The sequence below is a fragment of the Thermobia domestica genome, unplaced genomic scaffold (genome assembly GCF_964235325.1).
Source record: "Thermobia domestica unplaced genomic scaffold, izTheDome1.hap1.1 HAP1_SCAFFOLD_730, whole genome shotgun sequence".
Lineage (NCBI taxonomy): Eukaryota > Metazoa > Arthropoda > Insecta > Zygentoma > Lepismatidae > Thermobia > Thermobia domestica.
This window is the reverse complement of record NW_027656440.1, coordinates 27811-45358: the sequence shown is the minus strand read 5'-3', so window position 1 is coordinate 45358 and position 17548 is coordinate 27811. Positions and strand designations below refer to the sequence as shown.

At 34.0% G+C, this 17548-nt stretch overlaps 1 protein-coding gene across 2 annotated transcripts in view; it reads left to right on the top strand.

Moving 5' to 3' along the window:
* Positions 1 to 17311, top strand: part of LOC145677242 (uncharacterized) — a 38005-nt gene extending 20694 nt beyond the window's left edge. For both annotated transcript variants that reach the window (XM_081747841.1, XM_081747840.1), the window contains 3 exons: positions 5280 to 5402; positions 14835 to 14951; positions 17043 to 17311. In XM_081747841.1, the coding sequence (XP_081603967.1) occupies positions 5280 to 5402; positions 14835 to 14951; positions 17043 to 17068 (266 nt within the window). In that variant the 3' untranslated portion in view covers positions 17069 to 17311. The remainder of the gene's footprint in view (positions 1 to 5279; positions 5403 to 14834; positions 14952 to 17042) is intronic.
* The last annotated feature ends 237 nt before the right edge of the window (positions 17312 to 17548 follow it).

The following is a 17548-nucleotide window of genomic DNA, read 5'->3' as shown; positions in this document are numbered from 1 at the left end:
GAGAAACACTTAAACAAATATATATTTAATTATTGTCTATAAGTTCAATTGTGCGTATCATACAATCAATTATACCAGTGATTCTCAACCTACTTCCTATCATGACCCCCATTTTACCATATCCTCTTGCCAGCGACCCCCTTATAATTTCTGGTTTGCAATAAGATTGTGTGGGATTTTTAATATATATATTGCGGAGATCTCAGTATATCCATCTATAAAGGTAACCAAGAATGTCCTGTCGCTTTTTGTGGAGGTCTGTGCTCAATCGCCCCTCACACCGTAAGTTGAATGTGAATGAAGATAAGGCGAACGTCAGTTTTTGGTGTGGTAGTTCAGTTACATCATCAACTTGCGTAAGGACAGAGTAAACATGGGACCTCCACAGAGCGTAATAAGGGCATGTATGTTATACGAGTTTAAACTGGGATCAAACGTCGCTGCAGCAGGGCGGTGGTTTTGTGGACACTGCAGCGGTGGTTTAACAAGTTTAAGGACAGTGACGCGAGCAGACACCTGTGATGAGAAGTAGGTTCTGTACGAAGCTTCACGGCGCCATCATCATTGGTTAGCATCCCATGAACCGGTTGCAAAAAGCAAACTAGCACTGCACCAGAAGAAGGTCCTCCTGTGTGTTTGGTGGACTGCTCGTGTCATCGCGTATGGGGAACTGCTACTAGTGATGAACAAATGCAAGACCAAGACCAAGACCGGGGTGGTCTTGGTCTTTCACATCCAGCCTTGGTCTTGGTCTTGCACTGGAACCCTTGGTCTTGGTCTTGTCTTCAACAGGCAGTCTTGGTCTTGGTCTTGTTCTTGGTCTTGCTTGGACGAGTCTTGTAAGTCTTGCATTTAAGATATCTTATGCTTTTCATAAGTAAATTTTACTATGGATATAAGGGATAATAAACTCTACAATGCGCCAATAGTAACGGAAATATAATGTATTCTTCTAAATTTAATATAGTTTTACTTTCGTGTAACTATGACGATAGTGTACAACATAGGTGATGGTCTTTAGATGGTCTTTATTTTTTTAATGTGCCTACGCTTCACTGCTTATAAGATAAATCACAACGTTTCGTAATCTGTTTATATTTTTTTAACAGATCCAACACTCAAACTGGGGAGGCTAACCCTGAGACGCAAGAAAAAAAATCAAGACGGCACAGATTATTGAAATACCATGAATTGCAAAATTATTTTTATACTCTAAAGGCGTCAGATTTTTCTTTTCAACGACGATTGGCTAATCCTTTTATTAAACAAAGTTCCAATTAAATATAGAGATTTTGTTCTATTGATTCCAATATGTATTCTATGGAGCAGAAACATTGACATTACGCAAAAGCGATGAAAATTTGCAGGCTTACGAAACATGGGCATGCAGAAAAAAGGAGTGAATTAGCGGTGTTGAACGGAAAACAAATGAAGTGTTAAAAATATTAGCAGTAGGGGAAAAAAGAAGAATTTTAGATATTGTTAAGAGGAGGAAGGGAAATTGGTTGGATATTGGTTGATGAGAAACTGTATTATGCGGGACGTGCTAGAGAGTATTGTGGAAGGAAAGAGAGGGGTAGAGCGAAGGAAACTGTAGTTGAAGGAAGGTATTAAAAGAGAAAATTTGTACGTCAAGACGAAGACTCTAGCTGAGGACCACCGTACGTCGAAGCTTCTCAATTGCAGCACGTAAGCTGCCAATAATAGCAGAATAGTTATGATGATGATAATGATGATGATATGTTTACCAATATTGACCAAAAAGAGAGAGAGAGAAAATTAAAATAATAATGATTATAATCTAACCTTTTGATATTTTAGAATAATTTGAGTGAAAACTGAAAACGATTCAACTGTCTATGTCTTTTATGTAAACTCAATTTATATAAATACTTTTGACCTGTATTAGAAATACAAAATAACGGCATCGAACTCCAAGTTATTTGAGTCTCACTTGTGAATATGGATTACTAGCATCAATTACCCAGTTCATTGGGTTAAACTTAAATAATAATAATAATAATAATACATTTCGTTAGTCAGTCACGTTTTACTATTACTAAAGCGCTCTCTGATATCGGTCATTTTCGATGATTTTTATATTTCTCTCCCCTCCTCTTCCCCAAGTTGTGGTGTTGAATTTGGATTTAAACGGCATCAGAAGTATCACTGTTCGTCTCAGAGACCCCGAAAACTATGGATTCGGCACTAATATTGGTCATTTCCAATAAACGTATATATCTCCTACCCCATGTTGCGAGTCACGGCATCGGAAGTGTCATTGTTCATCTCAATGACCTCGAAAACCATGAGTTCGACATTGACGATGGTCATTTTTGATAATTTTTATATATCTCCTTCCTCCCGCTCCTCCAAGTTGCTGTGCTGAATTTACATTTGAACGAGATGGGAAGTATCACTGTTCACCTTAACGACGCCGGAAACCATGGATTTGACACTAATACTTGGTCATTTTTGATCATTATTATATATCCCCCTCTCCCAAGTTGCGGGGCTGAATTTGGTCGTAAACAGTATCGAAAGTGTCAGTATTCAACTCAGCGACCTCGAAAACTATGAATTCGACACTAATATTCGTCATTTTCGATCATTTTTGTATATTTTCCCTCCCCTCCGCCAAGCTACAGGGCTGAATGTGGATTTGAACAGCATCGGAAGTGTCACTGTTTATCTCAGCGACCCCAAAACTATCGATTCCAATTTAATATCGGTCATTTTCGATCATGTTTAAATATCTCTCTCCTCCCCCTCCCCTAAGCTGCACCGTCAAACTTATACACAAACCAGCCCCAATCCGAACTTCATCTATGTTGAAAATTTGATTGAGATCGATCGGCTGGTTCAAGAGTGATGACGTCACAAAGAATGTCACTTATATTTTTTACATATATATCTCCCTCCTTCCCCTCCTCTACGTTGCTCGGTCAACGTAAAATGATAAAAATCGTTCCAGGTCTGAACTTCATCTATGTTGAAAATTTGAACGAGATCGGTCTGGTGTTTCAAGAGTTATTAATTTATATGTATATCCTCCCCTCCTCCACCCCTAGGTTCTACCATCAAAGTGAAACTCTAAAATTCTTTTCAGTTCCGAACCTCATACATGTCAAAAATTTGATTGAGATCGGTTGCGTGGTTCAACAGTTATTGAGCCACAAACTTATTTTATTTTTATTTACATTGATTTTTTACATCTCCCCCTCCTCCTCCTCCCCTACGTTGCTCCGTCAAAGTAAACTGCCAAATAACATTCTAGGCTTAAACCTCATTTATGTTAAAAATTTAATCGAGATTGGTCGTAATCTTAGCAATTTCATCGAGATTGGTCGTAGCAATATTAGTGTGTATAAAAACACACACCTTTCAATTTGTTCATAGCTTTACTATAGTAGAGCTGCCAAGTGATTTCTCACCTTATTTAACTTCTTAACACAATGTGAAAACAAGCTCGTGCAAGTGACACTACGACTTTATCACACCTGCAGTGTCCGTAGATCTAGCAGACGGCAGCCTAACGATCTTGAGTGGAACCAGTGTATCATATATATAATTTCCAACACAATGCAAACTTCCCCGCGTTAGTGAATGTTTTATTTTTCATACATTTCCGCCGAAGTCTCCATTAGTGGCGGCGAATTTATCCATGTCCATGACTTGGCTGTTTACCTTAGTTTTTCCATTACTCAGACGAAGATTGGATTGAGTGACTAAACAAATAATCAGTATGGGATACCAACAACTCCGCAGCCACACATCACACCTCCTACCTACTTTTAATAATTAGGTATATCCAAGTTTCTGAATGGCTAATTTTGTAAATATTTATCAGAATTTACGAAACCGAATATGTAAAATATGAAAATACTAAAATAATAAAAATTCACATAATTTTCTACGAACGGTTCGAAAACTACACCACATTTTGCTCTGTTTGCTTTAAACAAGAAAAATATTAAATATGCAGTTCAAAATTGTCATTCGAAACATGTGATATACTGTACATTGGAAGTTATTTGGTTTTCATACGGTTTACTTTTCTATTATGCCACTTGAAATCCATTACATATGTACACATTATAGTAAGTAGTTTTGAGTAAAAGAAATTAGTTTTAGTATTCGAAATTTCTATTACACTAGCAGCTTTAAACTTGGCTACCTTACTTAAACTTGATTAAACTCTAGCCCTAACTTAGCAAACCTGACTCCAACTACAAACACCACCATCAGTTCTACTGGAACGTATCCGATATTATCTCAATTAACCTAACCATTAATACTCTAGGTCAACTTTTGCTAATTAGGCTGACTGGAATTTATCTGAACACATATACCTAAAGGATCATAATATAAGTTAGTATATGATCACCTAAATCTAAGATAAAGTAACCAAATGTAAATTAACGTCATCTAAGTTTAAGTAAGATATATAAAGATAACCACTTTGAACATGTGAAAATGACTTTGGATATCACCATCAAATTTTTCTTTACCAAAACCGTTTGTCCATGAACTCTACCATGGTTCAAGAATTGCAAGTGTACCTTGTAAGAAGGTGAAGTTACTGTTGTAATAATTTTGTTTACGGCATTTGGAAAGGGATGTTCTACTAAGAAATCCGAATCATGCTTATTTCTTCTTAAAGTTAATCTCTATAATGTAGAAATGTAATGCTCCTTATAAAATTAAAAAAAATAGTCTTATGTAGTATATTGTTTCCAAGAAACTCTGCTTTTAGCTATGATTACCATACGAGTCAAACATTGAACTACACACAAGGCAAATTATACTGTATCATGTAAATTATTAGCTACAAGTAATCAAATTGGAAGTTTGTTACCTAGTTACCAGCCAAAGTATACACTTTCCAAGTTCGTTAATTTTATAGATCTCATGGCTAATAAAATCTTGAGCATTTACATTTCGTATAGCTAATATGAAAACCTATCTGTAACAATCACACAATCAATAAGTGGGAAAAACTAATGATATATCACCAATCATATCCTAAACTGTAAGTATTGACGTCATTTAATACACTGCAACATGAAACATGAATAGTTATCATTCAGGTACTTAGTATTTTATTTTCCTCTGAACTGATGTTGATTCTTGTGGCGGACCTAATTTGAAATTTGTACTACTTTTCAATTTAGGAAGGTAAACATAAACTATTTAAGAACGTCTACGCATATTCTATCTCTGATATTTATAGCTTTCGTGTGCAAATTCGTACTTACCATTTCTTATTCTATCCCTAGAGATGGAAGGCTGCCAAGAAACTGCATTCAAATGCAACAATGAGGGCTGCATTAAAAATATACTTGTTTGCAATCTTGAAAATAACTGTAGTGATGGATCTGATGAGGACATCGAAATGTGTCGTAAGCATCTCTTATGTATAAAAATCGATGATTGTATGCATGATTATTTATTTATTTATTTATTTATTCGACCACTATATTAATCCACAACGTTAACTTGGCATACATATACAGTAAGTAACTTTATCAAAGAGACCAAAGTCTGGATGAGAATATACCTGAAAAAAAGATTATGGAATGAATCAGCTCTTACTTATGAGAAAGAATTGATATATAAAAGAAATAGAAATCGACCGATGCTATTGTCGAATACACTGTTTACGGGGTCACTAAAAGAGTTAGTCACAATGTCAATGATATTTGGGCTGAAGTTTAGTGTGCAACGTGAGTAGTAGAAACCGACGTATATCTCACTCTATCTAACTTTTTCTGATTGACTGAGAAACGTCCTGTAATCTGATTACGTGATATAACGTCATAGGAGTCAATGTCCTTTTGATTTTGGCAGATATACTTTAGACCACTATGGAATTTTGGGATGGGTACATGGGCCATTCATTTAAATTTCGGAAAATGCCAAATTTAAATATTTAGTATGGCAACATACGACCGAGATATGTAGGTCTGTAAGTTTTGGGGGTTCATCTCCTTACTTTTCGTGGGTAAAAAGTTGTTAGTATTCAAATTTCGGAGGTTTTGACATATTTTATTCTATTTGATGAGGCCTTATTTCCTTATATGGTTATATAGGTTTCAAGTCCAAATTATGAAATTAGTTTAACCAATCGGATCTCATTAAAGTTAAATTACCACCAATGACTTTATACTTTGTCACTAAAGTATAAAGATTGAAATTGTTATTGTTTCAAATAAATCGATGTTAATCAATCCCTATCAGGTTTCAAGTCCTAACATTTTACATCATCAACCTTTGACTATGAGTTGTCCTTAAGTTCCAAAGTGGTGATGATATATTAGGAATCAAATTTGAAATTTGGTATTTTTTACATGAAAGGACACAAGATGGATCATCCAAATTTACCAGTCAAAGAGAGCAATTACGAATTTTTATTTATCCTTGACAAACCCAATCTGAAGGTACTCACGTTCAGAGAAAGTCGATGAGATCTTGTATTTTAATATTAGAATACAATAATGTTCGTAGTAATTGTTAAGCATGATATTATAACTTTGTACTTCATACTAATATATATTTTCCTGCCAAAATTTAAATTTTCGCCAAATATCAAGTGTTAATTTGCCAATATATATAGTTGAAATTTTTGTTTCCATAAAAATAGAGTGTATACAGAACCAACTAAATTTAAAATAGTCTTTTAGAGCATTTAAACATTCTTTAACAATCCCAAAATGTCAGAGGTCCTCTCCCAAATTTAAGAGAGGAACGTCAATGCATCCAAACTCCATGAAAGAGAATGAACCCTTGTACTCATCTATTAAGCATATAATACACGAAACAGTCTTCGAACAGGATATAAGAAGTCAAACATCTCCAAATTTTGATTTAAAAAAATATTTTTTACCCATTAAATGGAAAAGTAATACCAATTAAAGTTATAGTAAGGCCTAGAGAACATTTGCCAAATTGTTTTATCACAATTCTCAAATTTAAACTTTATATTCTTACCAAAATAAAATAAGAGTTCATCAATGTGAATAAATTCAATGAACAAGAGAATTGAGCCTGTACTTAACCATATAATTATATATATGTAAAGCGTTATCTAAGAAAGTACATTAGATCAATAACCTCCAAATTTTTATTTGTTGGTAATTGTTTACTCGTAGAAGGACATAAAGTAAAACCCAATTTTAAGGAGTGGTCCTATCTAAACCTCCCAAATTGTAAGAATGTAGCATCAGAATAGACACGTTCTAAACACTCATTGATTATGAACATAAATTAGCTCAATAAGTGACCACGTGACAGTATTAATATCTGGAAATTTTCACCCACAAAAGAAATAAGGACGACTAACGTAATTTAAAGTGGTATATATCTGAGTTCTAGAGAACTTTATCAAATTTTATTTTTTTTAATTCCCAAATTTAAAGATTTGTTTCATGTACTCTACTAAAATTAGAGAAGAACATCAATGTACTAATGTCTTATAGAAAGTAATAAACCTCTATACACACACCAATAACCATATAAGATAATAAGGCCTTATCAAGAGAGGATACACTAAGTCCAACAAATTTCATTTTTTAAATTTTATATGCATGAAAGGGAACGAGATGAGCAAGCAAAACGTAAAGTAATTTGGGTCTTAGAAAATATATTTACCAGCTATTGTGTCTTTGACAATTACCAAATTTAATAAGTGGTCCTAAGTACTCCTGCCCAAACGGACATCTATATTCACCCGTATTACTATATAACGTGATAAATCCCAATCAAAGGTAAGGCCAACAATCTGCGAAATTAAAACTGGCAATTTTACACCCATGGAAGGAAAGGAGTTGGACCACCAAAATTTACATTGGTAAGGGATCTATATGTTTGAGGCCTAGAGAACATTCTCAAATTAATGTTTTTAACAATTCCCAAATTGAAGGGGTGGTTGTAAGTACCTCTTCAAAATTTTAGGAAAGGAGCACCAATGTATCTATACTCTATGAAAGGGAGTGTACTCTTCTGCACTTTCTGTATGACGTTATAAAGTAATAAACATTATTAAAGGGGAAAATATGTCAGAAACCTCCGAAACTTTAAATGTTTGCAATTTTATGCACATAAAAGGGAACGAAATGGATTACCAAACTTTAGAATGATATAGTTTAGGATCCTAGACAACACTTATCAATTACTGTTTTCTTGACAATTCATACATTTAAGAGGTGGTTCTAGATATCCCTGCCAAAATTTAACAGCTGTGAACCAAGTATACATTCTGTATGAAAGATAATATACTTGAGTTTACAACCATATAACCGTATAAGGTAATAAGGCCTCATCAAATAGGATAAAGTAAGTCAAAATTTTCCGAAATTTCAATTTTGGATAATATTTTATCCATAAAAGAAAACGAGATGAATCTCCAAAACTTAGAGGTACATACGCCGGAGTTTCGACATTTCCGAAATTTAAGGGAGATTGTTCTAGATATCACTCCAAAAATTTGGAAGAGGACCAAGGCCCGACTGCCAAAATTAAGAGGACATTGATTCCTATAACGTTGTATCACTTGTTCAAGTTACTTTACCTCGGTCAGCCAACCAGAGAAAAGTAAGGCGAAGTGAGATATGCTCGAGCCCTATTACTACGTGCATGTTAACTAGCCCTTGAATTGATACGATCAATCCCAATTTTTGTTCTTGGTTATTTAACATTCTCAATTATTTACCCTTGCAGAGGTTACGCCGTAGGCGTTGTCTGTCGTTAGTTATTCTACTCAGATCTTTATTTACTGACAATTGAAACCCTAAAGCATTGATCTTATTTATTAATTCTACTCAGTTCTACTTTTTGAAATATTCTTGATTGATTGATTAATTTTGAGTTTAACGTTCCTTTCAGCAGCGAGACTATATGAGACTCGGCCTACTGGTTAATGTAGAATCTAAACCACATGAGCTCCCGCCGGGAACCGAACCCGAGTCTCCCACGCCAAAGGCGCTTACGCTAACGGCTAGGGATGGTACCGAGACCGAGACGGACTTTTATATACCGAAACGAGACCGAGACGGACTTTTACATATCGAGACGAGAACGAGACCGAGACAGACCTCTATAAATCGAGACGAGACCGAGACGAGACCTTGGTCAGTCTCGAAAGTCTCGGCCTCGTCTCGAATATTGACAGTTATTTTGCCTTTACTCAAAATTTGTTTCGCTGCTGTGTGAGATAATATAGGAACGGTTGACTGATGTACAGTGGTGTATTTAGGGAGTAGGTGTCGGGTTCAAGCCCCTTCCGAAATAAATTTATGATTATTTTTTCGCATTGCACGTACAACACAAATGCTTCTTACCCGTTCCTCAAGCTTCTCCCGAAACAAAATCCACTGCTGTTGTATATAATCTTCTCTCTCTCTCTCTGTATATATATATATATATTTAAAATGCTGAAAATTTGTACCATATTGTGTGAAATATTGAAGGGAAAATTCTTCTAGATAGTTTGCAATACCACTAGATAAACAAGCAGTGTTGCCAACGCAAAATAAAGTTGTATTTTCTCAAATTGTACTATGTAAGGTATTACCTATTTCTAATTTAGATACTAAATAAAACCACAATACCACATACATTATTCAGTCTAACAAAGGACAATACAGTATCACCAACATCAATACTTTGGAGATCTCTAATAACTCAAATGACATAGACGGTGCAATGCGCATCATTTGTATCTTAGTGTTCGAATGAATGATGGATCAAAGTTACAAGAAATGAAAAATTTAACTTTTTCTAAAGACTTCACTTCAAAAACGTGCTGACATATCACGTCTCATCATGTAGATGCTTCCAAAAGACTTAAGCGATCATAATATCACCTACAACAATTGTTATTTCAAACCGTTTCAGAGATACCAAACAAATGGATAGTGATTGTTGTACTGCTTAAAATAACGTATTTGCGTTAATTTTTTATAATGATTGTTGCTTTAGTTTGCTTCTATAACAATACAACAATAGTTTTTAGTGGTTTTAATTACAAATCGCAGTTCCATTATTTTAAGTAGTGTTCCTAACTTAAATAAATTGGTAAATTTTATTCTAAATATAGTACAAATAACGTAGCTAAACTGCAAAATATTTTAAAATTACTCGTAATTTGTTTTAGGTTGCAATAATGTTTTCAAAAGACGATGTTTTTCGTAGTCTTTATAATGTTAATGTTTATGTCAAATTTTTGGTTCCAGCAATAAATGTAAATGCAAATTGTAACTGAAATTAAATGTAACTGATAACTTTTCAGTAACCCTAGTTGTTTCCTTAAGCCTTAATCGTGATATACACAAACCCATGGTTAATTAAAAGTTCTAATTACACCCTAGTTACATTTCACTTGTTTTAGTTTGACCGCCGACCACCTCAAACTCGATCCATACCATAGCTGTATGCAGTTATTCAAGGACTTACAGTTAGTAATACACATTGTGTTCATTTTTGGTTTGGTTTGTTTTAGTTTAATGTCCCACGATTATGCTAGGGCGTCTAAAGGAGACGTGGAGCTAATGATTATAATGGAATCCGAACCACTTCGGTCGTTCAACTATACTCCCACCGGACATCGAATTCGGGACCACTCGAACCGAAGTCAAGCGTGCTAGTCACTAGACCAAATGGAGTCCTCACATTCTGTTGATTTAAATCATTGAGTCAGTGTTGTCAGATTCGAAGATCAAAAACTAGCGTATCTTTGCTCCAAAAGTAGATGATTTGAACAATTTGTAGGACAAATATATACAGTAGAAATGAATTATTTGGCAACTAATGACTGGTACGAATAAAATGATTTTTAATATGGACTGGAAAATGTGCTGGACATATTGCAAGAAATTATGATCGATGAACAAGAACAATCCTAGACACAATACTACGAGATAAAAACAACCTAGAAAACGTTCTTGTACAAGAAGGTTTGACGAAATCAAGAACAACTGGGGAGTAACCTGAGAAAGAATTGCTCAAGCTTAGTTGTAGAGAAGACTTGGAAAGACCTTCATCCAGCAGTGGGTTGATAATGGTTGATTATGATTATGGTTATGATTTTATTATATCTGGATCTCAGAGATAAACTAAACCAAGTTATAATTTCGTAATTTTACAGGAGAAGCGAAAAACCGGTTCCTTAAGTAAGACCTATAGTACTGTTTTTCAAACATATATAAACTTTTACTGGGTAAGGTAAGGTAAAAACGGACCCAAAATTTAACGAAATTCGTACAGAAAAAAATATTTTTTACTTCATATTGCAGCAAAACTACGAAAATTATGGAAAAGAAAACTAGAAAGTTAAAAATCATTCATATTGCCGGGACAGAGAAAATAGATACATGTAGCTCGAATTACCTATATACTTATATAATATGTATGTCCATGTTTTGCAAGTAATTATCATCCAATATAAAATTTCAACATACTGAACGCACAATTAGTTTTCTCGAATAAAGATCACATGCACCGCTGAGAGCTCAGGAATAAGCTTAATCTATGTTACGGCACTGGATATATGCTTATGTAATACATTACGACCATATAAACTTGTTTAAGAAACAGAATGTACTTAAAGTGATACGCGAACTATACGAAACATCGGACTTTGAATCTAACTTGTTTGATGATCCAACACGAGACCTCAGATAGCAAAGATGAGTGCCGTAGCTCCCACCACAAGGTTAAGGAAGTGTCTGTTTTAGAGTGTCAATTAAACACTGAGATGTGAAACGGTAATAAATCATTTGATCATTTAGAAACAAAATATATTGTAGTAATAATTTACTCTATTTGTTAAGGTAATGAATATGACAGTCAAAGCAGAATGTATTGGATAATAACTGAGAAATTGTAAAATTTCAATTTCGATACTTTTAAATACATTCGTGCTGCTATGTGTTGCGTTATTCATTAGGAGGTATTGAACAATTCTGATTCAAAGGAAGGAAATAAACTACTGTATAGTACCGGGGTTAATTTAATAGAGTTTAATTGTATAGGCAGTATTAAAGCTTTTTGAGACAAAGTCTATTGCTGAAAGTGAAATATGAGTTACTATTAGGGTTTTAATCCAGATATGTTATACCCACTGATGATTGAACCTGGAACACACACGTGGAAAGCATTAGCGCTAGCAAATTAGCTACGAAAAGGTACATCATACCATAATTCTAAATCAAGAATGAAGGCAAAAAATAAGAAGCGGAAACGGAGACTGTACGATAATAATACTCTCACAATTTTAATTTCACACTATATATTTCGAGACTTTCTAGACGAGACCGAGACCGAGACGGCGATTTTTGACTCGAGACGAGATCGAGACCGAGACCGCTACTTATCAACCGAGACGAGACCGAGATTGTATAAAGTCTCGTCTCGTCTCGATACCATCCCTACTAACGGCTTAGCCACGAAGGAGCTCTTTTGAAATATTGGCCAGAAACATTATTCTTCTGCGCCAAGCCGGGCACTTGTGATAGTTTATGGTATTACCTAATTTATTATTCAACAAAATTTTAGTTTCTAGGTAACACTAATACAGTGATTAATGCATATAATGTATAAGATGAACTGAATAATAATAGGTTAACTATAAAGTTTGGAATTGAATGAAACTATTTATTTTGTGTGTTTTTTATTCAAGCTTGTTTATTTATGTCTGCTAATATAAAGTACTAGCAGAGGATTCCAACTTCGTACGAAAAGAATAATACTTAAGCAATGTTATTGAAAATAATGAACTGAGTACAATAAATGACAATGAAAACGCAGAAATGAGTAGAATAAATAACAACAGGCAATGCCTTTACGGCTTAAATGTCATCTGGACTGTCACCAATTCTTTTAGCTATCCCGTAAACTCTTGCCTTTACACTAATCTCGGTTATTTTGACATTTTAGTCTTACTCTTTCTCTCCCACCATAGCCGTGTGAGCTGAACTTGGACTTGCAAGGCATTGGAAGTACTAACAAGGTACATTCGCGAAGTGTCCCCTCAGGATTCATGTAAAACTGATTTAAATGCAAAGTTCTCCGCGGCCCAAAGTGCATTGTACTAATTTTAGCGTCCCATACGGGCAATTTGCATTTTTATGGGCCTTCATATACCCGGAATTCAATCATACACTACTATAACGCTCGGTCACAAAATTGCTTTTAGTTTCTTTAGATGTAACTGAACATGAATGTGGGCATATGCAAAACAAATTGGATCAAGTACTGCTTCTCTGACACGTGTTATCCACACCGGCCGCCATCTTGGATCCGCCATATTGGATTCAACTTTCGGTTTTTCAAATGGGAATAGGTGCATGTGATACATGAAATTCATATTTTTTTTTTCGGAAATTCATTGGTGAAGTGAGTTTTGAGGTAGTTTGTACCATTTGCGAGATATTACATGTTAGATTCCTCTAGGCACTTCGCGAATAGACATTGCAGAGTAATATCGGTTACGCTTACGGTTTTGATGTTGACAAACCAAAACAATTTCTAACTGGAAAAGTACTGTAGGTATAAACAAACTCTCTACAACATTGGTGCCATAATCTTACAACATTTGTGAGTGATTGTTATTACTTCCATGTTATAGTATAAGAAGGAAGTATTTTATTACGTACAAAATGCCTAATGTAAATCTAGATACGACCAGATCTTGGTGAAGATCTACCATATCCTACTTACGTCAGTGGGTCTATATGTATGTACGTTCAGAAAACATTTCGTCAACAATAAAAGATCACATATACATACGGGGCCTTGCACGACTTTTTAGTGGATGAATTTGTGAAGTACCTCACCTTGAACATGTAATATCTTGCAAATGGTACAAGGTACCGTAAAACTCACTACACCAATGAGTTTCGGAGAAAATTTTGTATGAATTTGATATATCACATGCACATATTCCCATTTGAAAAAACGAAAGTTGTATCCAATATGGCGGATGCAAGATGGCGGCCGGTGTGGATAACACGTGTCAGAGAAGCAGTATTTGATCCAGTATTTGATGCCCACACTCATGTTCAGTTACATCTAAAGAAACTAAAAGCAATTTTGTGACCAAGCGTTATAGTAGAGTATGAATTCCGGATATATGAAGGCCCATAAATATGCAAATTACCCGTATGGGCCGCTAAAATTAGTACAATACACTTTGGGCCTCGAAGAACTTTGCATTTCAATCAGTTTTACATGAATCTTGATTACCCCCATACCCTCGACAAAATAATGCCTCTACTTGCATCGAGCGACTACCATTTATTTCTAACATCGAACACTTTCTTCGCACCAGAACGTTTGGGAGCTTAAACAGGAAAGAAACTGGAGCACAGTAGATATTTATCTCTAAGCTCGCTGAGCGGTACTCGAAAATATGGCTTAAAGATGATTAAATTTTATAGAGATAAGGGTTTCCAATTTGAAGAAAAGAATTGTGTTTAATTCTTCCAATCTGATTTTTTGGTTTCTGTTCATAAAATAAGGAACTTACGTGATAGTTACATAATTTGTCTGTTCATTGTACGATGTTCAAATTGTTGGACACGGAAGTTACAGCATATATATATACATACAGATACAGAGTTTCTTTTCTACATAAGAAACTGTAATTATTGAATCATTTCAGTATTTTTATAATTTGATATTTATCTTTTAATTCTTTCTTAATGTTATTTATTGAAAAAAATCTCAAAACAACACACCTTATCATATTAATTTTTATTTGTTTATTGTGAATCAAAATTGATCTTCCTTAAATTTATTTACTATTAGTCACTAATTTTAGTTTTTTATTACTATAGAACAACGTACATGCTCTCGAAAGCAGTTTCGTTGTAGATCTGGACAATGCATTCCGAGTGGGTGGGTTTGTGATGATTATACCTCCTGTGGAGATGGCACTGATGAAGTTAATTGTGGTATGTATTCATAAAATATACATTCATCTAAGTTCATTGTAAATTACAGGATAATGTAACAATGCACGATGACACTACTACCGAAACATAAATACTAAAAGTTATGCAGCATATGTTATTTGAGATATTTATTTAAAAGATAGTGAAAATTTAACTAAATGATTAATTAACAATCATAGTTGAACCCAATACCATGCTATAGGTCGAATACAGGGGCCTTGAATTTGGTTAAGGGAGCGAGACGCATCCATATGTCACTTTGTCCAATCGGAAAGTATTACCAAATACATTAGTTTTTTTCTTTTTTTAATATTTTGCATCAATGAGGTTTCAGTGACTCTACGACTGATTATCTTTTTGTTTTTCTTTTAAGATACACTCCTTTGATAATTTATTAAAAAAAAAAACAACTTAAAATTACTTTGTCCTTAAGATAAGAGAATCAGCGAACGTTTAATCTCGTTTGTAAAACTCGGACTAAAGTATCTTACCAAGACTATGTCAAATTGCTATTAACGAAATGCAAATAGCTAGATGTATACATATATGGACTTAGTAGCTTCGGTGACCAATTTTTCTATGCTACGGTAGTGGTACAATCTTGTCTTGCTTTTGGACTTTCTGGAAAAGCAGATACGAAAGGATATGTGTGTTTAATTCATTTACTTAAACTGAATTTCAAGGTATCTTCTAACCTAGGTGTTTAACACGAACGCTAAACATGAAATCATTCAACCAACTAAAATAGAAATGGACGAAAATATAGGTGACAGGAGAAGACATGAATATTACGTGTCTTAGATTATTCTCTTACTAAACTGAATTGATTCACTAATTCAGAATAAAAATTAAATTTAAAATATACAACTACTACTATTGCATTACATATTGACGTTTTAAAACTTCTTTCCATTTTTTATTTATTCAGTACAAAATTTTCTATACACACAGAATCATTTTCCTACTCTTGTAGAAGCCAATACATGAAATTTAAATTATTTTGGATTTTAAATTGCCTTTATTTATGAAGTAAGTTGTCAAGTTTTTTGACTTTAACTCTGAATGCCTTTACTATATCCTTTACAAGATAATATCTAATATTGTACAGTGACATAAACGAAATCATTAAATTAAAAATTAAATTACTGACACTTTCAAAGTAACATATGCTAAAATATTTCTTCTAATCACTAAACAAAATATATCAATAGATATAAATGGAAAACACTCTTCAAGTCACAAGTTGTCTGAAAATTTGTATAAAATATTTCAAAAGTACACACGGAATATTTCACAGAATATCTCAATAGTACTCAAGGAAGCTGGGTGGTCTTCGGGAAGAAAGACTATCTCTACTGTACACAGTGGCGTATTTAGGGGGGACTTCCGGGCTTAAGCCCCCCCGAAATCTTACTTACTATAGTAAAGTATATGAAATATCTTGCAGAATTTTCACATTTTCAGGCAAAGCTCCCCCGAACGTTAGCAAAGCCCCTCCCGAAACAAAATCGTAAATACGCCACTGACTGTACACTACAATATATTTCAAGTTCCTTTCCCAAAGTTTATTAGGAAAAATGGGGTGGGTAAGGTGTAACCGGCTTTGACAGTCCTCGAATAGGAGAAAATCATAATAGTTAGTGGTACTTAAATAACCATGTGGGGTCGAAATAATTTCTATTTTCATTTTTCACGGTTTTATTTGTGCATTGAAAGTAATTTCCTATTATTGTTAACAAATACTTATATTTTGAAGTTGTGGAAGACGGACTGAGAAAATGATAATAGAATGGAATTGACTTGTTTCGTTTTATGTAAATTCACTCCTACTCCTTTAATAGACAGCATTGCTTATAAAATACTAAAAATATCTATTCAAAAGTATGAAAACCCAATATTTCCAATGTTATGAGGGAGTGAGGGGAGAAATGAGTCAACAAAGCAATCTTACTGTCATAACTCTAAAATTACTATCATTCTAGTGGTTAGTTTGGAATTTGACGTCTCTTATAGATCAACGCTACATAAGATGCATTATCACTTACTATTTCAGATATTTACCTAATTGTTTTTTCCGTTTTTGTCTTTCAGATTCAGAAATTTGGAAAATTGGATAATGTGTTACACTGGAAATATAAATTAGTACTCTATATTGATGAGTGGTCGCTGCGCGAAAGTTCAATATAATTATAATAGCTTATAACAATTATCCATTGGTAATAGTTGTAATGGAATGTAACAGCAAGTACCAAATAGTTATATAACATACAAGCCTCAAGGCATGTCTTTTGCTTCATTAAGGAATGAAAACTCGAAAGCCTATATAATACATAATGTTCCGTGTATATAAGTGCAAAATAAATCACTAAAATATAAGGATATTATTTTACTTTCAAAGTTAATGATTTTTACATTAATGCTTTATTTTAAGATATTTTATAATTTATGATTAAAACATAAGAAAAAGGAGAGTACATTTCAGTTACATGGTTTGTATACGTTTTGGACACTCCAATGAAGGTAAGTACGTATTTATCACAGCTTACTGCGAATAGTAGATATAGGAAAGACTCAACGAATTTCAACCCAGTGATATT